Source organism: Equus quagga, chromosome 14, assembly GCF_021613505.1.
Source record: "Equus quagga isolate Etosha38 chromosome 14, UCLA_HA_Equagga_1.0, whole genome shotgun sequence".
Taxonomy (NCBI): domain Eukaryota; kingdom Metazoa; phylum Chordata; class Mammalia; order Perissodactyla; family Equidae; genus Equus; species Equus quagga.
The window spans coordinates 25,917,799-25,944,599 of record NC_060280.1 but is presented as its reverse complement, the minus strand read 5'-3'; the positions used below and the strand labels follow the sequence as shown (position 1 = coordinate 25,944,599).

The following is a 26,801-nucleotide window of genomic DNA, read 5'->3' as shown; positions in this document are numbered from 1 at the left end:
AGCATGTTATCTTGAAAGCATATCCTTCCCCAGTTAGGCAGGGTATGCTTCCCCAGGACAGGGACAGGGCAGGGCACAGCCACCCATGTCCCAAAGATGGAAGGAAAAGGGAGGAATAGATGGGCAGGCTTGGGGAAAGGTAACATTCTCTGGTATCCCCCACCCTTGCCCAAGAGCTCAGAAGCCTTTGCTTGTGTCCAAAGGCCAGGAGAAGCTTGGCTCACAAATTAGGGGAGGATGCCCATATCTCACTCCCCACCCCAGGACTGATGGCCAAGAGACCAGCAGGGGCTCAGACAGAGCTACTTTTATAGTATCATTTGAGCTATTCTCAAATGAGACCCTGGCCCTGAGGGCACCTTAATTACAGCCTCTCAGAGACTCAGCTAAACTGTACCCAGATTTCTGATTTCCAGAAACTGTGAGATAATAATTTTGAGTTCTTCTAAGCCACGACCCCATGGTAATCTGTTGTGCAGCAAAAGGTAACTTCTACTTAAAGGCTAAAGAAATGTGTTTCGGTTGCTCTTGACCTCTCCTCTGCCTCTGGTTCCTATAGAGCAGAGAAGCACTAACATACAGCATGACATCTACCTCTGCCCTGTGTGACATGTCATGACTGCTTATCGAGAGTTTGAAGTTATCCAGGACAAAGATTGTGCTTTTTACGGTTTGTGTATTGTCTAAAACACCCAGTTACATCTGAATACATCATAGGAAGCAAATGACAATTGGCCGAATTTTAAATAAAGTTTTAATGGAAAGGTAATATACATTCAGCAGATTATTCATTTCATTCATGTACTGCTCAATGATTTATCACATATAACTGCAACCCTGCCAATGATAGAGAATAGAGGCCAGCAATTTGTTTTTCCTTTTCTGTAAGGACAAGATAGTAAATATTTTGTTTATTCAGGCCATACAGTTCTACTACTCAGTTTTGATGCTGTAGCCTGGAAAGAGCCGTGGGAGTTTCTGAATTGGCATGCCGCATTCACATTAAACTTGAATTAGAAAAACAGGTGGCAGGCCAGATTTGGCTTGCAGGCTGTAGGTTGCCAGCCCTGATATACAACCTTAGTAGACATCTGTCATCTTCTACCCATCCTGATAACTATCCCCCTTCTACACCAAACGTAACCACTCTCCTGACTTCCAACACCCTGGACTAGTTTTGCTTATCATTTGCATCTATAATGCGATAAAATATGCATATATGAATTAAATAGTACAGTGTGCATGTTTTTGTTTCTGTCTCTTTCACAACAGTATCTGTATGAGATTCTTCCATGTTGTGTAGAGCAGTTGTTTATTCTTTTTAACTCTTATAGTTATATGAACGTACTAAAAGTTGTCAGTTTTTCTTTTTCTGGATACTTTAGTTGTGTTCTGGTTTTGGTTATAAATAATTATGCAGGTACAAAAACTATTACATCTTTTGGAGCACACATACATTCATTTCTGTTGGTTATATTCTAGAAGTTAAATTGCTGAATCAACTTAGAGATCCTATCAAACAGTTTTTTTTGCTTTTTGGGTTTGTTTTGCTTAGAAAGATTCACCTGAGCTAACATCCATTGCCAATCTTCATCTTTTTGTATGTGAGCCGCTCCCACAGCCTGGTCACTGGCAGACGAGTAGTGTAGGTCCTCACCTGGGAACTGAAACAGGGCCACAGAAGTGGAGTGTGCCGAACTGAACCACTATACCTCTAGGGCTGGTCCCCCTATCAGTTTTTGAAAGACTTTGCACCACTTTACGCTCACGTCAGTAGCATCAGAGGGTTCCTGTTGAGTCACATCTTTACCAATATTTAGTATTATCAGTATTTTTAAGGTTAACCATTCTTGCGAGATTGTAGTCGATGTGGTTTTGGTATTAGTTCACATTTCTCTCACTAATGATGTTATACACCTTTTCATATAATGAGCAAATATTGTTTCTTATGAAGTCCCTGTTTCAAACTTTTCTCCATTTTACCATTGGTCTGTTTGATTTTCTTTACTGATTTTATAGAGTTCCTTATATATATAGGACACAAATCCTCTTTTTAATGTTCACTTTCTTGAAAGTGTCTTTTGATGAATAGAATTTACTGTACTAATTTAGAGCAAGCTATATTCTCTTTATATTTATTGCCTTCTATGTTCTGTTTAAGAAATAGCTGTGGGCCTGGCCCCATGGCCAAGTGGTTAAAGTTCTGCATGCTCCTCCTTGGCAGCTTGGGTTGGTCGGTTTGGATCCTGGGTGTGGACCTACTCCACTCACCAACTATGCCTACAGCCAATGAGGTGTCCCACATACGAAAAAAAAAAAAAAGATAGAGGAAGATCAGCACAGGTGTGAGCTTAGGGCTAATCCTCCTCAAGCAAAAAAAAAAAAATGAGGAGGATTGGCAACAGGTGTTAGCTCAGGGTGAATCTTCCTCAGCAAAAAAAAGAAGGAAAGAAAGAAAGAAAGAAAGAAATAGTGGCTTACTCCAACAACTTAAATATATTGTCCAATGTTGTCTATAGGAACTTAATTTTTTTTACTTTTCGCATTTAAATCTATAATCCATTTCGAATAGATTTTAGTTTATGGTATGAAGTGCATGTCAAGTTTATTTTCTGTGTATGAATGTAAAATTAACTCGGCAACATTCGTTGAAGAGACCAACTTTTCTCCAAGGCTATATGGTTCCACATTTTTTATAAATAGAGTGTCTGTATATTTGATCTGTCTGTTTTGGGCTCTCTAATCTCTTCATTACTCCATTTGTCTAATTCTGGGCCAACACTACATTGTTTTAATTATTGTAGCTTTGTAATAGTTCTGATACTGAACAGAGTAAGATTTCAAATTTTACTATTTTAATTTCATTATGAATTTTAGAATCAGCTTGTTAATTCACACACACACACACACAGAAGTTCTGAGGTTTTGAGGGGATTGCATTGAATCTGTAAACTATTTTGGTCTCAGAATATTTCACAGTAATTCAAAGCACTGAATCACCCAATTTGTGAATGTGGTTTACCCCTCCATTTATTTATAATTTTTAAAATTTCAATGCTGTTTTATAGTTTTAAGAGTAGAGGTGCTTTACACCTTTGTAAAATTTATTCTTAGGTGTTTGATTGTTTAATGTATTTTAAATAGTAATCTTTTAAATCTACTCTTCGGAGTATTTGTTAGTGGAAAATATGAAAAATATTTTTTGTATGGTGACATTGTATCATAAATCTTCCTAAATCCAGTTTTAACTTAAAAGTTCATCTGTTGATTCTTCTTGTATTTTACATAACCTGTCAGGGGTTCTATAAATAATAGTAATTATATTTCTTCTTTCCTCTCCATTTATTCTGTGTATATGTGCATTTGTGCTTTCGTGTGTGTGTGTGAATGTGTTATTTTGCTTTGCATTATTGCATTGGCTGGGTCATTCTTTGTAATGTTGAATAAATTCGGTTTTATAAAACTCATTAGGAAGTATTCCTTCCTTTCCTGTTCTCTTGAAGAGTAAGTGTAAAGTTGGAATTTGTGTAAGTTTGTGTAAGTTTTCTGTGGGTTGGAGATTGAAGCCAATTATTCTGTTAGTTTTTTTCCCCTCTTCCTTCCCTCCTTCCCTTCTTCTGTCTCTCTCTCCCTCAATCCGTTCTTCCTTCTTTCTTCCTTCCTTTCTTCTTTTATGTATTTGCATTTGTTTGTAAATATGGATATAATGTATTTAACAGATATGAGACCATTGAGGTTTTTTTCTCTTTTATGCCCATTCTAAGTTGTGCTTTTTTAGGCATTTGTACACTTCATTTAAATTTTCAAAGAATTGGCATCCAGGTTTTAAGAATTATTTTCTTTTACATCTTTAAATTGTAGGATCAGTAATGATGTCACCTCCTCATTCGTAATGTTGATTTTTTGTGCTTTTCCTCAATTATGATTCATCATTCTTGCCAGTCAAGTTGATTAGTCTTTCTGATAAATTAACTTTTGCCTTTTTATCTTATTTATTGTATGACGGCTTTTAAAATAAGTTTTTGCACTAGTATCTATTATTTCATTTATTCTGCTTTTTAAACACCTTCTTTTCTTTTTTTCTAAATTGTGGAGATGGATACTTAAATAACTTGTTTTCACCCTTTCTTGTATTTCGTCATGTGTGCATTTTAGACTAAAAACTTCTCTCTAAGCCCAGTTTTAACTGTATCTTCAAATATTTCATTTTCTGGAGAAGAAATGGTGAGGAAAGGAAACCTATAAAGACTTTATGACAGGAAAGAAACACATGAAATCATGAGACTTTATTTGTGGAGAGTGAAATTGGGGGAAAGCATAATAGAACCTACTAGGGGGTGATCAGACACACACTTATATGTACATACTTAATATGACAATTCTACTAACTTATCATTTATCTACCATTGCTTGTTCAATTTTACTGCTGCTTCTAAGGAAATTTAGCAAAGGCAAAGTTAATACTGTTTATAGTAAGTTCAGAAATGCTATTATATTCTTAAACCCAATGAGCTACACATCATTTTAAGATATAAACTTTTCTACAAAATACAAAATAAGCAACAAAAATATTTTTCCTTCAGTGAAGTATTTCATACTCTTTCCCAACTTTTGACCCTCCTTTTATATATATCTTTCGTCTTATTTCAGAGGATTTTTGTGAGAGGAGAAAGGGAAGGGTATTTGGAAACTGGATATTGTTAGGAAAGACAGGAGGTCACTGAATTTTACTACTAATTCTGTCTTCTCCTTTGAGCTCTTGGAATCTTATTATCCTCATTATATGTCCTTGAGGACATAAGAACCTGAGTGTAAACTAGAAATCTTAGAATCACTTTCAAGTCTGGTAGCAGTAGATCATAATACCAGAGCTAACGCCTATGAATAAACCAGGACAAATGGGAGTGAAGGTCATTGCAAAGTAGTCCAAACTCACAACAGAAGACTAAAGTACTTCTTAAAGATTGCCTCAAATCAGAAGAATAAAGGGAGAATGTTTTTGTCCAGATCACAATGGATGTTACCTAAAAGGGAATATAATAAAGCTTCCCAATTCCAGCTGATTATTCTCTTTTTTTTTAAAGTTTCCATGCTTTAACTTTTCTAACATGAAGATTATTTTATAATCTCACATATAACCTCTCTTCCCACTTCTCCTAGCACACAAACCACTTACTCCAGCAACACTAACCACACACAGTTCCTTGGTGTATTAAGCTATCCATATTTCATTGACTTCACGGTGCTGTGTCCCTGGCCCTTCCATCTTTATTTGTTACACATTTTTCTTGGTCCAAGTAGTCACCGCCTCTAAGAATCCTTTGAGTCTCGAATATGACTTAGATATTTTCTCCCGTGTCTGTATAGCCTTTTGAATATACTTCCGTGATAATACTTCTCATTCATTATTGTTATTGTATATTTAATTTTATGTCCCTGCTACTAGACTATATAAACTATTTGAGAGGTCAGGGATATTTCTTATGTGGCCTTGTATTACCAATACTAAGAAAAAGCCTGATATTACTCAGTAAAATGTTGAGGGAAGAAGGAAGACAGTAAGGAAGAAAGATTATCTCTATCTAAGTCGTTGCATAGTCAGACTGGGTACTCTGTGCTTGGAAACAGCTTGAGGAAAGCTTTACGAATTTGTTTGGTCTTCACACTATATATGATGGGGTTCAGCACTGGGGGAAATAGGAAATGGAGATTTGACATCAGTGTGTGGACATATGGAGGAGCATTGTGACCGAAACGATGTACCAAAGCCAAGATGACCCAGGGGATATAGAAGAGGGCAACAGCACCAATGTGAGAGATGCAGGTGCCAAAAGCCTTTTGCCTCTCCTCTGGGGAGGTGATGCTGAGAATGGACTTGATGATCAGCACATAGGAGAAGAAAATGCAGGGAATATCTACACCCGATGTCAGAATGAGAGCAACTAAGCCACAGATGCTATTGACCTTGATACTTGTGCAAGAACATTTAATTACATCAGGGTGGTAACAATAGGAGTGAGAAAGCACATTAGGACCACAGAAGGACAAACGCTTAAGGAGCAGGAGCAAGGGCATCAGGTTGACCAGCATTCGTACAAAAATCACTATGCCAGCTTTGATGATTCTAGAGTTGGTCAGAATCATAGCATATCTTAGGGGGTTGCAGACAGCGACAAAGCGATCGAAAGCCATGGCCAAAAACACAGAGGATTCCATGAGGGTGAATCCATGCAGAAAGAACATCTGCACAATGCAAGCATCTAGGCTGATGATCCTGGCATTGAACCAGAGGACACCCAGTGTCGTGGGAAGAGAAGAAATAGTGATGCCCATGTCAGTGGCGGAGAGCATGGAGAGAAAATAGTACATGGGCTCATGGAGACTGGAGTCTGTGATCACCACATACAGAATAGCGCTGTTCCCCAGGAGGGCAACCATACAGAGGCAGCAAAAGGGGATGGAAAACCAGACGTGAAAAGCTTCTAGCCCTGGAACTCCAGTCAAGAAGAAAGTTTGGGGAGTGGAGTTACCAGTGGATAGCATGGTGGTCTGGATGAAATGGCACTCCCCTTCAGTAAGTTCCTGCAATGACACATTTCATTGAGACAAAGCTACTTTCTGTGAGACATTTTTGTAGTTGTTTAATTTATTACACATCATGTCGTCCTTACAGTTACTTGAGCGGTAGCTCTTTTCTATCACCTTCATTTTACAGATAAGTAAATAGAGGGTCAGCCAGGTTAAGTTAAGTTAATTCATTAAACAAAAGTAAAAGGCAAGTCTTTCTGACTCAAAGCTTTTGCTTTTCCTACTATATCATGCTTATCACATGCTATGAGCAGCAGAGCTGAAGCTTGGGTGAGGCAAGAAAACCATTTGCCGTGGGTATGAAGTATAAGGGGGGTGCTAAAAAACTCAGCAATCGGATGAATATAAAAATTAACACACTTGAAAACTTTAAAAGTAATTGTATTAAATCTCACACCATTATTTTAAATTTAAATATTTTATTTATGCTGAAATAGAATTTATGTTAATTTTACTTCAGCTAATGTTAATCGAAAATTATTTAGAATTCTCACTTAGTCAAGAGAAAATTTCCAACGTGGCAAATTGAAAATGAGATAAGCAAAAAAGTAGATTTAAGAAAATGTTATTGATGAGTTTCCACCATTAAAACTAGGGATGCGCACTTTTCCTTTTTGCCTTAGGCTGTAATATGGCTTGGCATGGTACTGACATTTATTTAAAATTTCGATATTTTATTAATCATGAATTTAAAAAAATAATTTAGGTTTAAAAAATATTCCATTAAAATATCATTTATCACGATTACTGAATTTTTTGATGTCCCCCTCAATTTTGCATTCCCCTCGCCATAGTCCTGGCCCTTAGCAGTTGCTATCCTTGGTATATCTCCCCATCCAAGCGTCAATGAGGCCAATAGGAATTTTCATGATTCTGAGTTTCAGGGGAAGGTTTTAATATTCATTTTTATTTTAAACTTCTAGAGAGTTGCTGCAGCACTCTTTTCCCCCAAACACTCACTTCCATTTCCATCTCCCTTGTCACTACTGCACAAAGCCTAGAAAAGGAAAGAGATATTTCTTCCTCTTTCAAATTTCTTCTCCCACTTTCTCTCCTTCTCTGAGACCCTGGTGCTTCTCCCTCACATCTTCTCTTCTTTCTATTGCTTACCTGCTATTCACTGGAGGAAGAAGTTACTTTGTTTTCACAGGACCCTATGAGAGAGAAAGAAGTGAAAACTCCTGAGCTGCTGGAACTTCTTCCTGAGACACTTAGTGTGGGAGAATCTACAACTTCAGCCTTGTCTGATAGGAGCAAAGTGCCATTTCAATAGCTTTTCCCAGGTGATTGACTTATCAAGAGCAGAAGCCCCGGTCCCAGTGGGACCTCTCAACTCATCACAGAGAAAATGCACACATTTCCTCAGGCACCTGATACACTTGAGGAAAACCTCATTAAAGTAGCATTCTTGCGCAGACATTAACCAGATCTTTCCTGCTGTGGATTATACCCGCCAGGGGCAAAAGGAAAGGAAGCAACATAACTTGAGTATCTAACGTAGGCCCCCCTAGGGAGGGATTCATTACGTGTACTATCTAATGTCCTTCATTTAGCATCTCATTCCTTTCATTCTGCCTTAAAAGAAAGAATCATTAAACAGAAGGAAGAAAGCACTTAGCAAATATTTTTTCAATCAGTTAAGGAGTGGAAAAAGGAAAGAGGAAAGACCAAAAGAAAGCATGAAAGCAAGTCGTCAACAAACAGAATTTTTTGGTATTTTCTGAAATAATGATAACTGTTATTTTTGAGCAGCTACTATGTGCTATATTTTGTGGGTTAATTAACTCATTCATGTGTGGCTATTTTTTAAATAAAATAATAAATTTTGTTTAATAAATAAATTAATTAAATTAGTTTAATAAAACAAACATTTATTTTAATTTAATAATTTATCTGGATATTTACTATGTGCTGTCCAGGTCTGTGAGTGAGCCCTAATAATGAGAAAAACAGATACATTAAATTTACTTAAACCTACTTTCATGCTTGAATCTGAAGGATAAATAGAGAATAAATAAGAGCAGGAGGATGGAGATGTGGTTCAAGCAGAGAGTATGCATTTTTCAGACTCTGAGGCTGAAATAGTCTTTTTTTTTTAAAAAAAACAGCTTTATTGAGATATAATTGGCATATAATCTACACATATTTGAAGTGCACAATTGGCTAAGTTTTGACATGTATATACACCCGTGAAACCAACACCGCAATCAAGATAGTGAACATATCCATCACCCCTGAAAGTTCCTCATGTTCCTTGTTTTTGTTTTTTATTTTTATTTTTTTTGGATGTACATCATATTTCAAATTCTGTATACATTACATCATGTTCACCACCCGAACACTAATTATAGTGCATCCCCTCACATGTGACCCTAATCACTCCTTTTGCCCTCCCCCCTCCCCCTTTCCCCAATGGTAACCACCAGTCCAATCGCCAATGCTATGTGTTTTTTTTTTTTTGTCGTTTTTATCTTCTACTTATGAGTGAGATCATCTGGTATTTGACTTTCTCCCTCTGACTTATTTCACTCAGCATAATACCCTCAAGGTCCATACATGTTGTCACAAATGGCCGGATTTCGTCATTTCTTATGGCTGAGTAGTAGTCCATCGTGTATAAATACCACATCTTCTTTATCCATTCTTCCCTTGATGGGCACCTAGGTTGCTTCTATGTCTTGGCTACTGTATATAGTGCCGCAATGAACATAGGGGTGCAAGTATCTTTATGCCTTTGTGTTTTCAAGTTCTTTGGATAAATACCCAGCAGTGGAATAGCTGGATCATATGGTAGATCCATCCTTAATTTTCTGAGGATACTCCAAACTGCTTTCCATAGTGGCTGCACCAGTTTGCACTGCCACCAGCAGTGAACAAGGGTTCCCTTCTCTCCACACCCTCTCCAACATTTGTTGTTTCCTGTCTTGTTAATTATAGCCATTCTGACTGGAGTGAGGTGATACCTCATTGTAGTTTTGATTTGCATTTCCCTGATAGCTAATGATGTTGAGCATCTTTTCATATGCCTGTTGGCCATCTGTATATCTTCTTTGGAGAAATCTCTGTTCAGATCTTTTGCCCATTTTCTAATTGGATTGTTGGTTTTTTTGTTGTTGAGCTGAAATAGTCTAAGCGAAGTCCTGTGGCTAGAGCCCAGGAAAGCAAGGAAGAGTGTGGATGGAGAGAAGGCTGGGAAGGGAGATAAGTACCATGTAAGCCTTTCATCTTTCACCTGAAACAGTAGAAAACAGAAAAACGATTTAATCATAGAAAGGTCATGAACACATTTGCAAGTTTAAAAGATCCTTGTTTCTCTTTAGATAATCCCTTGGACGGCAGGAGGATTAAGCATGGAACAGGAGTACAGGACATCTTTTTCATCCTTTTGTCATAGTGCGAATTGAAGCTCAGATTGCTTGAGTAACTTGTTTGAGGTGATGTATCTAGCAAATGGGAGAGCGAGGGTCCAAATTAGGCTTATTTGAAGCTAAAGGCTGAGCTCTTTCTATTGTCAAAATTACTTTCCGGTGTTCTCCATAACACCGATTTTGATTTTCTTTTATTTCCTTGTAATGAGAATATCATGTATCTCACTTCTGTTTCACATGTGCTGGATTGATTCTCAAGTAGGTTGTGGAATAATAAACTTCTATAAGGCAAAAACTCTGCATTAGTCCTACTGCATCCCAGCTGGATTCATTATGGATGATGAATAAAGACATGTTCGCTTATTTTTTTCTCCCTTTTCTCTCTGCCGTTCATCATTGGCCATAGTCCTGTAAGTTCTTCGTTCTGATTCCAAGTTTCCCCCAAACCTAAAGCTGGGTATCAAAGCAATCTTCCAAAACCAGGATGAACCTTACTTATGTCGTGAGAAGCACATCAGGAGGTGGATAAAGCACAAGGCCATGATGCTTAGAAATACTTTGATACTTAGATACTTTGAAAAAATTTTTTTTCAAATTTTTAAAGTATAAAAATATATGAAACCATTTTTCTACTTAATGTTTGTGTTTATTTTAGTACCATGACTTTTTAAGTCCTTGACTTTTTAAATGCAATCAATTATTAAAAAACATTGATTTAATAATATGTTTTAGGAAAAGAAAAATACTGTAATGATCATATATGTTGATTGGGAAATACAGTCTTAATTCATATACTTTGAATGTAAAAACAGATGCATATTAGAATATTAGAAATAAGGACACATTTGATTGCAAATGAAGAAATATTAATCTATCTAAATTTTATAATAACTGTATTAAGATAGGCAATATAGATCATGCTTATTATAATGCAGCCATTATTATTCCTGACTGCACATTAACATCAACCGGGAAGCTTTTAAAAATATACTGTGCCCATCCCAGACAAACTGAATTATCCTTACGCTACTGGACTTGAGTCCCATTTGATTTTGGGGTACAATAAGGATTGAGACTTACTCTTAAAAAGAGTAGAAGGATGAGATTCTAAGGATTTTTCCTGATTTTCAAGTAGCTACTTGTAAGCCTTAGAAAGTTTAAGGAACCCCTCTGGATCTCAGTTTCCTCAGAAATAGAATGAAGGTGGGACATAGTGATTTCATTTACTGAGCAACTATGAGATTTAATTACCCACTGATTACCATACTTACAAGATTTAATTATCTGTTTGATTCCAACAGCTACCTGCAAGTAAATTGTAATATCCTCACTTCATATGTTGAGAAATTAGAATCAGAAAGGCCAAGGATCCTGTCAAATTTTATATAGACAGTGAGTATTAGAGGTAATATTCAAACACAGATTTATATAAAGATCCTAAAGTTTAAGACTAGGTAGAAAATTTTATGGCTAGGTTATTTCTGATGGCTTACTAACAGAGATGGCAAAGTAAAGAACTTGTCCTTAAGTATTTTAAGTAAACCTTTTATTGAAGTATAATATACTTCAGGGTACAACTCACAAGTGTATGGCTTGGATTTTTACATTCAAACACATCAATGTAACCATTACCTAGATAAATAAATAGAAAACCACTAGTGTCCCAGAAACCACCTTTTGCAATCTTTCGATCATTCTTCCTCTCTCCTCAAAGTCAGTCACTATCCTGACTTCTACCAAAATGATTAATTTTACCTGTTTTTGAGCTTTAAATGAATGGAATAGTTCTGTATTCAAATCCGCTTTTTTATATCTGGCTTTTTTTTTTTTTTTACGTTACATTGTTTGTGAAAATCATCCACATAGTTATATGTAATTATGGTTCCTTCATTTTCATTGCTGTATGATGTTCCACTCAATGACTATACCTTGCCTCTTTTAACTTATCCATTTCGTTGTTAATGGATATTTGTTGTTTTCCCCAGTTTTGTTTTCTATTGCGAATTACTCTGCTATGAACATCATTTTCCTTGGCATTTAGAAAATATATGCATGCATTGCCAATGGTTATACGCCTGAAAGTGCAATTGTTGGATTACTAGGTATGTGTATGACCAGCTTTAGTAGACAGGACCAGGAAGTTTTCCAAAACAATTATAGCCATTTTCCCATCCACTAACAGGGCGTGGCAGTTCAAGTTCATTCACATCTTTCTCTATGGGTGGGATTTCTGTGTTTTTTGTTTTGTTTTCTTTTAGCCTTTCTGTGGCTATGGCAAGAGATAGAGAGAGTGACTGGACATGAAGGATGTTTTAGTGGTAAAATTGGAATGGTGTTAATGATGGACTGGGTGCAGGTAGTGAGGGAGTGCAGGTGGTCCAGAGTTGTGGCTCTTATCAGATGGCCCATTTCCTGGTACAAGTTTGAAGGGGAAGATGGTTGGTTTAGTTTTAGACATTTTGAGAATGAAATGCCTGAGAAGCAACTGACTGGAGATATATATATTAAGCCCTTGAATATGGAGGTCTGGGGCTCAAATGGAAGATCTGACCTAGAAACATAAGGAGTTATTAACAAGTATTTTTTAGGCATGTATTATATGCCTAAACTATTCTAGGGAGTGGAGATATAGAATGATCCCTCCTCTATAGAAAGGGAGATATATAGAGGATATAGAGTGATCAATAAAATATGAAGTATCCACCCACACTGACTTGACATAGTTTGTGACTTGCTTTGGCTGATAGAATGTGGTAGAAGTGACTTTCTGGGAAAGCCAAGGCTCCAACAGGCCCTAAAAGTTTCTGCTTTTACTCTGGGCATGAGCCACCAGGTAAAGAAGTCAAGTCTGTCCTGCTGGAGAGAGAGGCCGCTTGGAGATAGAAGGCCTGGAGGATGAGAGACCATGTGGAGGGGACAGGATAGGGGGAGGAGAATTATACCTTCATGGGTAGACTGAATAATGACTATCCAACAATGTCTGTGTCCTAACCCCTCGAACCTGTGAATCTGTTACTTTACATGGCAAAAGGTATTTTGCAGATGTGATTAACTTAAGAATTTTGAGATGGAGAAATTATCCTGGATTATCCAGTTGGATCCAATGTAATCACAAAGGTTCTTATAAGAGGGAGGCAGGACAGTTAGAGTTAGAGCAGGACATGTGACTATAGAAGGAGTTGTTGGAGATATGTAAGGAAGGAGCCATAAGCTGAGGAGTGCAGATGACCTCTAGAAACTGGAAAAGGTAAGGAAATGGATTTTTCTCCTAGAGCCTCCAGAAGGAATGCAGCTCTACTAAACTTTGATTTTTGACCTCATAAGATTCATTTTAGAATTTTGACCTCCAAAACTGTAAATTAAAAAATCTGTGGGCTTTTTAAGCCAAAAAATTCATGGTAAGTTGTGACAGCAGTAAGAGGAAATTAATACAGAACTCACCCACAGCCAGTTTTAGATCTCAGGCATATATTCCAGGCCACTGTGGACATTTCAACCCAGTCCAGTTGCCAGCAGAGTATAGAAACATGAATTACCCCAGCTGATGCCAGAGTCACCTGACTTTTTGACTCAAAGAATCATGTGCAATCATTTAAATTTTGTTTTAAGACCTTAGATTTTGGAGAGGTTTGTTTTCTAGCAATAGATAACTGAGAAACATCTGTTGTCCTCACTCGCGTGTCATCCCTCTGTTACTTTGAAGGTGCCCAAATTCCCTTTCTGCTCTTAGCAAACAACTATACAGACTCAAGTGCCTAAAACCTTGATGTCTCCTTTTCTGATCATCTTTTCCTGACATACGGAAGAGACTAATTGAAGATCAGGCTGAAAACGTCAAAAGAGAATGGGCTATATGAGCTATTTAAAAATGTAACATCTGTTAAGGGTTTTACAGTTTAGAAAGTATATTTCACATTTAATTATATCATTTAATCCACAAAATAGTACCATATGATTTGTTTATAATTATTGTTATCCTCATTTAACAGATGAAGAGACTGGAGCACAAGTGTGTTAAAGCAATTTGCTCAAGTATACAGCTGGTAAGTTGTGGAACCTGAAATATTTTTTCACTTAGTCATTGCTCCTCATCACATTCAATGGAGTGCATGCTTCAAAGTCATAGCAACAAATATAAATAATATAATCTTCCCTTTTGCTATCACTTTCTTCATGATTTCACATTGAAAGCGTGACAATTTTGGAATCTGACATATTGATATTTAAATCTTGACTCTGCCATCACTAGTTTTGCGACACTTGGCATGTTACTTGTCTCATCTGTAAATGTGGATAATAATGTAATACTTTTATGCAGATTATTTGACATAAAAGATGTCTAACACCTACCATATTGCTTGTCACGTGGGTGATTCTCAATGAATAGGGGATTATCTGTGTAGAGCTTGGTAAAAAATAATATTTTTGTAATTATGCTTGAAATATTTAAAACATGTTAGTTGTGGATTAAATAAAATGATATATGTAAAGTGCTTAGCACAGTTTTGACATGGTAAAACTAAAAAAAAAGTTAATTGTTTCTATTGCTAATTAAGAAAAAGAAAAAAATCCTGAGTTTTCTGGTTCCCTTAGTCCTTTCAATATTTTATCTCCTTCTTCCCAGTAGAGAGGAACTTTTAAAAAATATAATATATGAAGATTTATGGTGTAAGAACTGTCAGAATGAGTAGGAAAAGGATTTGTTTTTACTACAACTACCGCTCCCAAGTTTACTATTGAAAGAGACTTTAATAGACTTCAATGATTTATTCATTTTAAGGATCTATTCATGCTCTCCAATTATTGAAGCAGCTAAAATAAAGTTGAGATCTCGGCTGGTAGGATTGGGTGCAACATAGAGGAGAAAAAGAGCCAGAGCGAAAAGATACTCTTTGAAATCCCTGAGGCCTCATGAGCCAAGAGGTGACTCAGTATGTTAGTTAGCTATATCTCGTACTATCCTCTTGACTTAGTGTGTGTGTTTCTGATTAATAGAATATTTTTCTTTCTGATAATAGGCTTTACCTACATGACTTTTCACATTTCCAGTTGTTGTATGTCATATCAGCCAGACTGCGTTCTTTTGTTATTATTTTGATAGCTGTTATTATAAATCACAAACTGCAAAACATAAAGCCTTCAGTCTATGCAATCCTCTTATCTTGTATTTTTACTTTCAAATTCTGCAAATAGAATATGACTTTAAACAAACAGCCTTGTGAGGTAGCAAGTGAAGGAGGAGATAAATATAATTAGCACCAGATAGAGTTCTCTGAATTTCACTAAAAATTGCAAGATCATTCCCTGCTTCCTTAGGATTCATTTTTACAATGGTTTAGTATCCTTTACCTTCTAATAGATCCATTCAGGGACGTTTCTCTGGATCAGGGGCTCTGGCCCACTGGGGAAGTGCGAGGATTCACCTGGGAAAACCTTACTCAGAATGACAACCCATTTCGTAGCTGGCAATAAAATGCTTTAATTACTTTTCTCAAAGCTTCCCCCCAATCCCCATGGACCTGAGGGGATAAAGCAAAGCTCCCTGGAATTCAACATAAAGCCTTAGCCTGGGAATCACTTGTTTTTCCTCTCCCTGCCTGGGTTTGAATGGAAGTGCAAGACTGCATTAGCCTGTAGAGCAAGTAAAGCACAGAGCCAGGGCTGCAGATGATAGCTGAGACTCATAAAAGATGAAAGCAGGTGGACGTTCTGTCTGTTTGCTGGATCCAATTTCAACAGGAGGGACAGTTGTTCGGATAGTTCAGAATTTAGTGCCAATCTTCCTTCCAAAATCTTGGGGATTCTGCCTGGTTCCTACTCTGACTCTTGTGACTGATGGAAATGCAGTGAACTGGCCATGGGATTAGGATAGGATCTTTGGGCAGGGTAGCATTATCTCAATCTCTGCTACAGCCTCAGTTTCTCCATCAAAGCGAGGTAGTAAGACCTACTTATTCAAAACTGTTATGAGGTAGATGAAACAGTCATATGAGTGTGAAAAGTGCTTTAGAAGCCAAATAACTAAATCAATGAAGGCTATTGTGTTTTTCCACTCTCAGGCTGGTTCTACAGCTCTAAAGGAGAACTTGTTCAGCAACCTCTCAGGCACAGACAGATTCAGAGTTTGATTTCCTCTGAGCAGTAGGGGTGTTCAGTGAAACTGGGTGCTGCCTCACCAACTCATCACATCATGTCTCAGCAATATCGCTTCAGAGTTCCCAATCTTCCTCCTAACAGGTTTTCCAGGGCTAGATGCATTCCACATCTGGATCTCAATTTCCTTCTTCATTCTAAGTACAGCATGACCCTGTTGGTGGTGATACTGGAGGCAAGGTTCCATGACACATGTGCTAATTAGCCTCCATGCTTTTTACTACTGACCCATGGCTGCCTCTCTCCACAAAGCTTATGATTCTCAGTGTCCTCTGGTTTAATGCCCATAAAATCACCTAACTGGATGCATCATCCAGCTCTTATTCCTCCACAACTCTGGCTTTATGGAGTCCACAGTGCTAAAGGACATGGCCATCGCTTATATTCTGATCATCTGCTCTGGACTCAGCATCGCCTCCTCATAGAGACTGAATAAGGCCTTTAGCGCTTATGTCTCCCACGTTGGGACAATTGCAGTATTCTGCATTCCCTGGGGTGTCTTTCAGTTGGCCTCTGGGTTTTTCCACAAGGCTCCACCATATGTTCACTTATTATTGTCCCACTTCCATTTCCTTTGCCCCCTGTGTGCTGAACTCCATCAAATATAGTGTGAAGACTAGACAAATCCACAGGGCCATCCTAAAGCTCTTGTAAACACAATTGGGAGAGGTTTGATGGAGCCTGCTCTTCCTGAATTCCATTGCCTCAATTTTCAAGGTGAATTTTCCTTTCCTCTCTTTAAAAGTTGATTTCTCTGCTGGGATCAACCTGATTCAGTTGTTCTCTCTGATGCTTTTCTTACCCATATCAACTTATATCTCTTGTCTAACACTGAAAACAACACCAATGCTCACTGTACACCCATATGTTCAAGCTCCGCATTTGGTTCTTTTAAACACATACTTTTATTTGTCTGTTTAAAGTGGGTGCTCACAATTCCAATTTAGAAATGAATAAATTAAGGGACTAGAATTTTAAATGTCTTGCTTAAGATAAAAAGCTGGCATTTGAATCCAGGTCTATTGATTCTAATCCTGTGCTCTTCCTGAATATCAGGTCTCCTCTAAGTGCAGAACACACAGTTAATGTCACAGTTTAAGGATGGCTGGACATAAAATTCTACTCCTAGAACACTTCACAGGCACCCTGCATACTAGGTAATTCCCGAGGAATGGAGACTATAACCCTATCCATCCTCAATCTTCTTGATTCCATCTGCTTTCTCAGAACAACTGTTCTAACGAGATATTTATTGCTGAGTAGAACAGACTGTAAGGAGACATGCAACAGTCCTTGAACTCCCTCTGTCACTGATTTTTGGAGGAATTCAGGGTTCTAGTTGATGGAGTTTTGAGATGCTGTTATGTGTACAATTAAAGCTTAAGCAGGAGGAGTGGCTTCTAGGAGGCAGAGGATCAGCCACATAGCATTTTACCAGTAATGGTGTTGTTTATCCAATCTTTCTCTTTGATTTTCTATGTGTGACCTGGTGGATAACCAGTACAGAAGAGAATGGTGTCTCTATATGTGTCCAAATGGCATCGATCTCCTCATTCCTCTCATCATTACTGCTATCGATATTTGGCGGAGTCAGCTACAGGACCAGCATTCACAACACAGTTGGAGTTGTCCAAGGGAAGGGCAGTGTAAATTCATCATGAGTTTTGGACAAGGGGACATTTTGGGTTTAAGAAGTTTGAAGGGTTAGAAAGATAAGAGCTGGGCTTAATATCAGAAGTAGAGTAGATACTTTCTCACTGTGTTCAATGTGATTTCATTCAACGAAATGAACAAGAAAAATATTTTGTTGACCCCTGCCCCCCTCATGCAGACAAAGTATTCAACATTGTAAACATTTATTGAATGAATGGATGAATGAATATAGACAGGGGACCACAGCTATGTGCTTTTAACCATGTCTCTGTTTTTGCCCTGGTCCGACGTAATGCATGAGTTATGATCAAGCCTGCATGGCAGAAAATAAAAGCCAGTTTCTCTCTGTGAGTTTTAAAACACTTGACTATTAGTGGGTCTGTGAAAGTAAAGGGCTTCTTTGGGTACCTACGAAACAGCTACTGACATCAGACGTTTGGGTAAGAAGTCTGACTGAAGAACAATACAGTCTAATGTGAGTGGGGAAAATGTGGTGATGTTGAACATACATACCTTAGGGCAAAGATTGTTATGTGTCTGTGTGACCTTCCTGAATAGTTTCAAGATAGATTTTAAGATTTATGTATGTATGTTTCTCAAACCTTTTCTCTTGCTTTATATTTTATTAGGATGAATTTACAAAAAAGATTAATTATCTAATTTTTTCTATCTGGAAAATAAAATGCTTTTGGGGTCTCTGCTACTATATTCTTAAAATAGATATCTCCAGAAGAAGCTAAGAACTAATTTTTAACTAGGTTAAAATCCTAGTATCCAGAATAGAGCTGCATATTCCAGGTTATTATAGATTTTATCAGTATAGAAATTGATTTTTTAATGGAAAACAATTTTTCCTGAAAGTAAAATGTACCTTTAAAAGAGACAAATTCACTCTGGATATGTTCACTTGATTCAATATGATATTTATTAAGTATCTGTTATGTACCAGACAGGCTTATAGCTATAGTCAGTGCAGAGAAATATTTAAGAAGATTGGCTCTATAGCATAACAATTAATTTATCATGTGAAATATGTAAAGAACTTAATTAGGTATTAAATTAGATGGATACACAAGAAATGAATATTAAAATGTACGTCTATATTATAGAAACAATCAATCATAAAATAGTGAATGGAACCACTCTGACCAAATGGTAACTAAAGCAATGGAAGAGGAAGTAGAGTGGTGAGAGGTACAGGGACAGGATGACTCAAATATGACAGACATGCCAAGTACCTTGGGCAGGGCTTCTCCATAGGGTAGCGATACCAGAGCCTGCAATATCATAACAAATGGCGTTGTAATGACAATATATCAAATTAAACCACAGAGAAGGCCATGAGAGACCACAGATACAGTCTGATGTCAGCATAAACTAGTTTCAGTGTAGCTATGTGCTAACATTAGGTATAGGGGATGATTTGGTTGAGGCAGAATGGCAACCAGGAGACCATGAAGCAAAGGGGGTTCACTCACAGCATATTCTGTGTTATCAGAGCTGTTCCCAGCTTGGCTGCCAGATATTGGGACAAAAATGACACGATGAGGTGAAAAGCAGATGGATGTATCTAGTACCCAGATGGCATGTGACCACCCCTGCCTGACAGGAGAAAGTATGGGTGAAGCAGACGTGGCATAGTAGAGGCAGTCACAGTAGGTGATTTTGTGGGCTTGGAACCAATACAACAGACAGTGTCTTCAGTTAGGTGCATGTAAAAGGGCCTCCACCATGAAAGTCAGCAGGACCAGGAAGAAATACATGGTTCATACAAGTAGTCGGTACAGGCCACATCAAAGAGGAATCTGTTTCTCTCAATAGCCACAGCATAGCTGATAATAGAACAGGAAACAGATTCAGAATTGGGCATCTTCCCACCTTGGAAAGACACAAGGAGTGGGTTGGAGGCTAGCCCCCAATGGTGACATCAGAAGATGACTGCTATTGGAGGAGGAACCTACTCTCTGAAAAGACTAACCAAGTAATAAACACATTGTTTTTGAGAAGGCTAGGGATTATGAGAGCTGAGTGATTAGAAAATCATCAGAACAGGAAACAACTTATCATATGTTAAAATCCTTGCATCAAGATACACATATTTTTCCTAAATTAAACCTAAAAAAAAATTGAGTTATATTCAGTTTCTCTTGATGACAGCGTTCATAAATCACAGGCCTAGATTTACAGAACGAAGAATAAACGTTTCAAACTTTAAATTTCCAAATGGAAATGAGTCACAGTAAATGCTACATTAACCCTTGTCCTTTTTTTCCACATAAAAGTTAATTGTGTCTAAAGAAATAAATTACTTTTTCATTATGTCTGTGGGCATGTCTGAAAACTCTTCTCTTTTAAACACATTGAATTAAAATAAACTGGAAAAATCAAGAAAATGGGGGAGAGACAGAGACTTATCTCCATCAGAATCTTGTGTATTCTTCCCTTAGGCTCTATTTAATTCTTTACATCATCCTGAGGATGATTCCATGAATTTTCCTCCTTGATCTGGGGTCAGCTCTACCTGTCAGGGTTTTCTGTTTTCTCTCAAAATCTAGTTTCTCTCTAGGAGTCCCAACAGGACAAGTCTCCTCTGTGAGTTTGCCCAGGATTCCTTGGTTAAAACAGACAGTGGCGAATCTCTGTCCTGTAAGCTAAAACCTAAGCTGGTAGGAAAGATCAAGCTTGTACTTTGCAGCCTCATTTCTTTCCACATTTGCTTTGCTGTTCCTCCTGGATCTTTCGTGGTTCATTTCTTTGTAAATGCTGATTCCTCAGCTTCTCCTTTCCTTCCCATTTTTATCTATCTTATGAATTAAAACTACTCGATTTAAGACAGATTAATCATCACCTCCTCAGTGAAGTCTTTTCTGATGCCTATCCTGCCCTCAAGTCTCCCTGCCGATGGGCGAATTCATAAATACACAAACTTCCTTGTGTATGCATAAAAACTTTCTCCATTTCTTGGGAAGTAGGCAGGTCTAACTGGTGATTGTAGTTTTATTCTGAGAGCTGAGGAAATGGTGACAGAAGAGCTGGTCCAGGGAAGAGTAGAAACCTCGCCAGCCACACCCAGAGGAAAGACCCAGCTTCCAGGTCTCCTGACTCCTTGTAGTCATTCGCTCTCTCAAATCTTGGGCCTAATTTCTGGGAACCTTGGGAAAAGGGATGACACCTCAGGGCTAGTTTCTTCAGCAGCTGCTGCCTGAAGCATTGCTGTTGCCAGTGAGTTAACAAACCAATAACGCAGTTTGGGTTCATGTACTTGTGTGCCTTGTCAAAGTGAGAGCTCCTAGAGAACCCATAAAATGGTTTACTTGGTTTTCTAAAATCCTACATGGTATCTTTGTAGAATACAGTATTTATCATTCACTTATTTCTTCATTTACCAAATATTTAAGCATTTACTCTATTCCAGGTTGCTAAGTGATGGCCATGCAGCAATAAAAATAGTTTGGTGGCAGCCCTCAAAAAGCCTCGATCAGTTGAAACATGGTAAAAAACATGGCAGTTGAGGATTAGTAAGACAGAAGACATAGAAGAGTAACTATTGAAAAACTACTGAATGCATGACTCCCTCTCCCACGTCGATTCAGGAAAACTAGCTTCAAAAATAAGTTTTGTTGGTAATTCCAGCCACCTCCACACTGGTCCAGAGTCTGTATCGCCACATGCTAGACTTCTCTATTCCTTTTCCAGAGCAATGTTTACTTTTCCCTCAACAGATCTTCCCTTCCTGATGTCTTGCTTCCACCTTCCCGCTGCGTCACCTGACGTGTTACTGCTCCGTTTCTGGTAGTAAGAGAACTGCTGCTGCAGATCTGGTTAACATCCACTGAGCCCTTTCTACTCCATTCTGGAAGCCAGTTGAAACAGGGGGCCTATGTCTATCCCTTCCTCACTAGCCTTGATCCTCTTTTAAAATATGAGGTTCAAAATGGAGTTGACACATTAAAGAAATAGAAACTGGCATAAATTTCTTTTTAAATCGCTCCCTAGAGCACAGTTTTGTATAACTGTGGGGGCCTCAGTAATATGGATCACCAAGTGAATTTTTCCTCAGAGTTTATCAGACCTGTAGCTTATTTCTTAGAAAGGTTCAATTACAAACAAGGAAATCTGTTTTTATTTTATTATTTGTTTGTTTATTTTCCCCCCACTTTATGGCTTTGCTATACATTCTGGCTCAGAATTATACCTAAAGATGCTATTTAGATTATTTGGTTTCTGTTTCTTCCTCTACAAAATACAACTGGACAATTAGAGCTACTTGTACGCATGCACATGCAGTGACACAAAGGTCTGTAATAAATATTAGGGCTGGTATCTTGAGAGCTTCCAGAAACTAGAGAATCCCAAATCTTTTCCATGATAGTCCATACTTAAGACAGACACATTGGGAATCAGAACCTAAATAGTCAGACTCCAAGTTTATTTGGGATGGAGACGAGGTGAAGGCTGTGTCTGCAAAGTCAGGCATTGTACCTCCTTGGGCTTTCTTGTCTTCCTCCCCTGGCCCTGGGAGTTTGAGGCTCAGAAGATAGAATCAGTGACTCTAGGATTAGCAGCTTGAGAATCAACGTTAAAACACACAATCAGATCCTTAGAGTATAGAGGAGCAACTCTGATGACAGCAGACTGTCTCAGGTGATGTGAGAGTATAGAGGAGGGGTTTTTAAGATGAACTATGAGCTTTTTATCTCTGTAATCCAACACCAAGCACAGTACTGGCACATAGTAAGTGATGAAGGAATGCTTGTTGAATGTGAATATGAAATGCCATCATACTGATGACACTGTGTTTGGCCCTGTGCTGAGTAGACAATACTGATGAAGCATTCTTCTTTTGTGATTACTCTAGAACTGAGCCCTGAGAACATGGTTTGACTCTGAGTAACATTTAAAGACCAGGAGAAGCCGACCTGCCAGGGACCGCTTTTGTTAAGTTCTTCCTGGCCTTTCTTAGTCACTATGTCACATTAGAGATGTGCATTACTTGAGACGAGAGAGCCACTGTAATGACTCTGTCCATATTACAAATGGGAAATTGAGTCCCTCCCTCCAAGTGCTCACTCGATAGCTTTTGCTAATGACCATAGACAAGCTTGTGTTTAGTTACAAACTTGATGTCCTGGACCTACTGGTTTTTTAGGTTGTAATGAAGGCAATCATCTATTTTCATTGATTCAGGATACTTAAGGATGTCTCTAATCATGATAGAGCTGCATAGCTTAAGTAATTAGTTTTTATATTGGAGCTTTAAATCTAGGTAATCAGTGTGCTTATTTTGGTCATCTCATACTACTTAGATGCTCTGCTTGCCAATTTCTCTTTTTCTCTACTCTGTCTCCATTCTCTTACAGAATGCTTGGTGCAAAGTAATTGCTCAATAGGTATTTTTTGAATAGAAATTTAAAGTGTTCCAAATGTTTTATATTTGCTCATAAAAATAAGTGAGTGAGGGAAAATATTTACTTATAGAACAAATTTATCTTATTTGACAAACAACATGCTTCAAAATTTCCATGGGAATGACCAAAGGAGGCCTTACAACTAGGAGTCTGGTATCCAGTTTTGGAGAAAGGAGGCAAAAATGACCTCCCCAAGTGCCACCTTGTGGTCAGTAGTGGAATTGTTGGGACAATGGTATCGCACACGTACAAATTCATTCATTCAGGTAACTAGTTTTTTTTGTAGTACGCTAGATTTGGGGATAGAATAGTGAACAATTATGCTACGCTTTTATGGAATTTATATTCAAGTCAGAGTAACAGATGATAAACAAGTAATTTAAATAATTGCATGTTTTGTGAAGATATAAAGGAAATAAAATATGGAAATAAAGGAAATAACATACAAAGAAATAAAATATTTATGTTGAAAGAAAATTTTAGGAGGCAGGTTCTGGTTGAGATACATAGGTTAAGTAATATCTTGCCAATAAAGTGATATTAGTTAAGACGTGAAGGATGATGAGAGGGAGATCGAATGTCCTAGAAAAGAACAATGAGGGGAAATGGAAGTGGGATGATAAGAGCAAAGCCCTGCAACAGAGAAGAGGTTGACGGGTTTGAAAGTGAAAGAAAGCTGGAAAGGCTGAAGCAAAGCAGAAAGGTAACAATGACCAATTGAGGCATATTGAAGAAACATACTCTACTACTCACCAATAATAGGAAATGAACTACTCATACATGTAACAGTATGGATGAATCTGAAAAACCTTACACTTACTCAAGACACCAGACTCAAAAGAATGAACCATTTATTCTTATATTTACGTAAAGTTCTAGTGAGAGAAAAATTAATCTATAGTGAAAGAAATCAGGTCAGGATTTGCCTGGTTGGGGTAGAAAGGACGGGATTGACAATAAAGAGGCAGGAGAAGTCTTCATGAAGTGATGGAAATGTTCTATACCTTAGTTGGACTGGTAGCTACACAGGCACTTACATGTGTCAGAGCTCATTAAACTGTGTATTAAAATATTTGCATTTTATGGTCACAAGTTATACAGCAATAAAGCTAATTTTAAACAGAAAAAAGAGAGACTCACAATAAGTAACTGATTTGCTGATAGGGGGATCATGGTCCCATAGAATTCTAAAAATGGGGAATTATGAAAATACTCCTTCAGAATAGCCATTCGTTTCTGGGGGCACTTTTAGAATCCAATAGCTGTTTCTTTCTGAGAGAAGGAAACATGTTCCTGATTCCTCTTAAAGCACCTTCATCTGATGTTAGTTTTAGTAACTTAGCTTGAGTTCCAGAACCTTCTTCACTACTGGTTGACTTTGCAAGAAAGCTGGTGAATGAGGATAAAAACACAAATGCAATGAATGTGATGGATATGTTTATTACCTTGTTTGTTGTGATGATATCACGGGTGTATGCATATATCCCAACTTATCAAAATTATGCTTTAATTTTGTAAATTTATATTTTTGTGCATATTTTTGTATGCTAAGAACACAGCAATAAAGTTGAAAAGCTTGAAAAAACTAAAGGAGAGATAGTTCTCTAAAAAAAGCTTAAATTGTTTAAAGGAAATTGAATATTAACAAATATGATTAAAATTTCTAGTGGCTTTCTCCCTACCTTTTTTTTTATAGAACACTTTATTTTTATTTTATTTTATTGGTTTTTTTTTTTTTTTGAGGAAGATTAGCCCTGAGCTAACATCTGCTGCCAATCCTACTCTTTTTGCTGAGGAAGACTGGCCTTGAGCTAACATCTGTGCCCATCTTCCTCTACTTTATATGCGGGACGCCTACAATAGCATGGCTGGACAAGAAGTGCATAGGTCCACACCCAGGGTCAGAACCAGCAAACCCTGGACCACCAAAGCGGAATGTGTGCTCTTAACCGCTGTGCCACCAGGCCAGCCCCTCTTTCTGCCTTTAACTGTGCATAATCTATGTTCAGAGAAGAATTTTCTTCCTCATTCTTTTCCAAAACTTCTTCATTCTGAAATCCACTGTCATCAGAGAATCAGCAAATTTTGGAAAGAGAGACCAACACTCAGCAAACCTAATCCTCATTGTTAGCAGTCTTGAGAAGCTGTGATTCTGGCAGCAATTTTACACTTAGATTTTCAAGCTTTTCTGGAACTAACTTTATTCTGGAGTGCCTCATCCTTTCAGATTGCCAACTCCACTCCTCTAGGCTTTGGCACTGAATTAACCTCTTCTGTACACTTTTGCTGTTGTTTCAACTACGTTTTTCTCACACTAAAATTAAACTTCCACAATTGAGAATAATTTTTAAAAGTACATAAATGTGCAAAAAAAGACATTAAAATGCCGCAAATCTCACTATTCTGAGCAGCTATTGTTAGCCATCTGATGTATTTCCCGAATCCTTTTCTATGCACATGTAGGCCTTTTTAGAATTGGCATCAGTGTTATGCACCATTGTTTTTACTTTTTTTTCTTGTTTAATATTATGCCTTGATAATTTTTCAAATCCTTAGATACTCTTTGCAAATGCAGTACTTAAATAATACATGACATTCAATTGCTCATTGCTTTACCTGGTTTCTAGAATGTTTTCCGGTTTTCATTTTGATAAATAATGAATCTATGAATGTCTTTGTATCTTTTTTCTAAAATTCTATTTCTATAAGAGATCCCAAGATGGGGAAATTATATGCACTTTTCAACTGTTTTGATGGAAATTTCTAAACTCCTTCTTAACAAGGTATACCAACTTATATTTCTACCGATGGTGTAAAAATAATTTTCGCCTTAGTGGTCTGTAGAAGATGGCATTTCTTTCAAATCTTCACTAATTTGATAGGCGAACATGTCTTTTAATGTTTTCTTGTGATGATAAACATAGGGTCAATTCAGCATTTATTCTCAATAATGTCTCTCAGAGAGCTCTTGTTACGGCAATCCTAAAAATTGTTTCTTTAGCTTCTGGAGGTTGACGACCTTTGAGCCAATTGTTCAGAGAAGACTTTGTGACAATATGTGATGGCCTGGCAATCTTTCTGCATTTATGTCCCCAGATCAGTGGGGCAATTGAGGTTGTTGTGATGTCATGCCTCTTGGATCAGGGGTCTTTGCCACAACATCCTTGAATAACCCTGTCCCTGATCTGTTTGGTTCTAACTCCGTAAATGATGGGGTTGAGCATGGGAGGGACCAGTAAATAGAGATTAGCGAACATGATGTGTACCACTCGGGGCACATGATGTCCAAAGCGGTGGGTGAGGAAAGTAAAGAGGGCTGGGACGTAAAGAGCCAAGATGACACAAATATGGGAAGCACATGTGCCAAAAGCCTTGAGCCGGGCTTCACCAGAGGGCAACCCCAGCACAGTTCTCAAAATCATCACATAGGATATACTGATGACAATCGTATCAAAGCCAACCACAGAGAAGGCCACAAAGAGCCCATATGCACGATTTATGGTAGTGTCAGCACACACCAGCTTCAGCACAGCCATGTGCTCACAGTATGACTGGGGAATGACCTGGTTGGGACAGAAAGGCATCCTGGAGACCATGAAGCAGAAGGGGCTCACCCACAGCAGCCCTCTCA

At 37.8% G+C, this 26,801-nt stretch overlaps 2 protein-coding genes across 2 annotated transcripts in view; both read right to left on the bottom strand.

Annotated features, from left to right (window-relative positions):
- Positions 1-5,598: 5,598 nt before the first annotated feature.
- Positions 5,599-6,543, bottom strand: LOC124225533 (olfactory receptor 51F1-like). Its single transcript, XM_046638217.1, has one exon. The coding sequence runs from the start codon at positions 6,541-6,543 to the stop codon at positions 5,599-5,601; it is 945 nt and encodes a 314-aa protein (XP_046494173.1).
- A 19,767-nt stretch (positions 6,544-26,310) lies between these two features.
- The window catches only part of LOC124225532 (olfactory receptor 52R1-like), an 800-nt gene continuing 309 nt past the window's right edge, over positions 26,311-26,801 (bottom strand). Inside the window, exon 2 of the mRNA XM_046638216.1 lies at positions 26,311-26,795. Coding sequence (XP_046494172.1) covers positions 26,311-26,795 — 485 coding nt within the window. The remainder of the gene's footprint in view (positions 26,796-26,801) is intronic.

Coding starts and splice junctions, on each gene's coding strand:
- LOC124225533 (XM_046638217.1), bottom strand. CDS start 6,543: ATGCTATCCACTGGTAACTCCACTCCCCAAACTTTCTTCTTGACTGGA.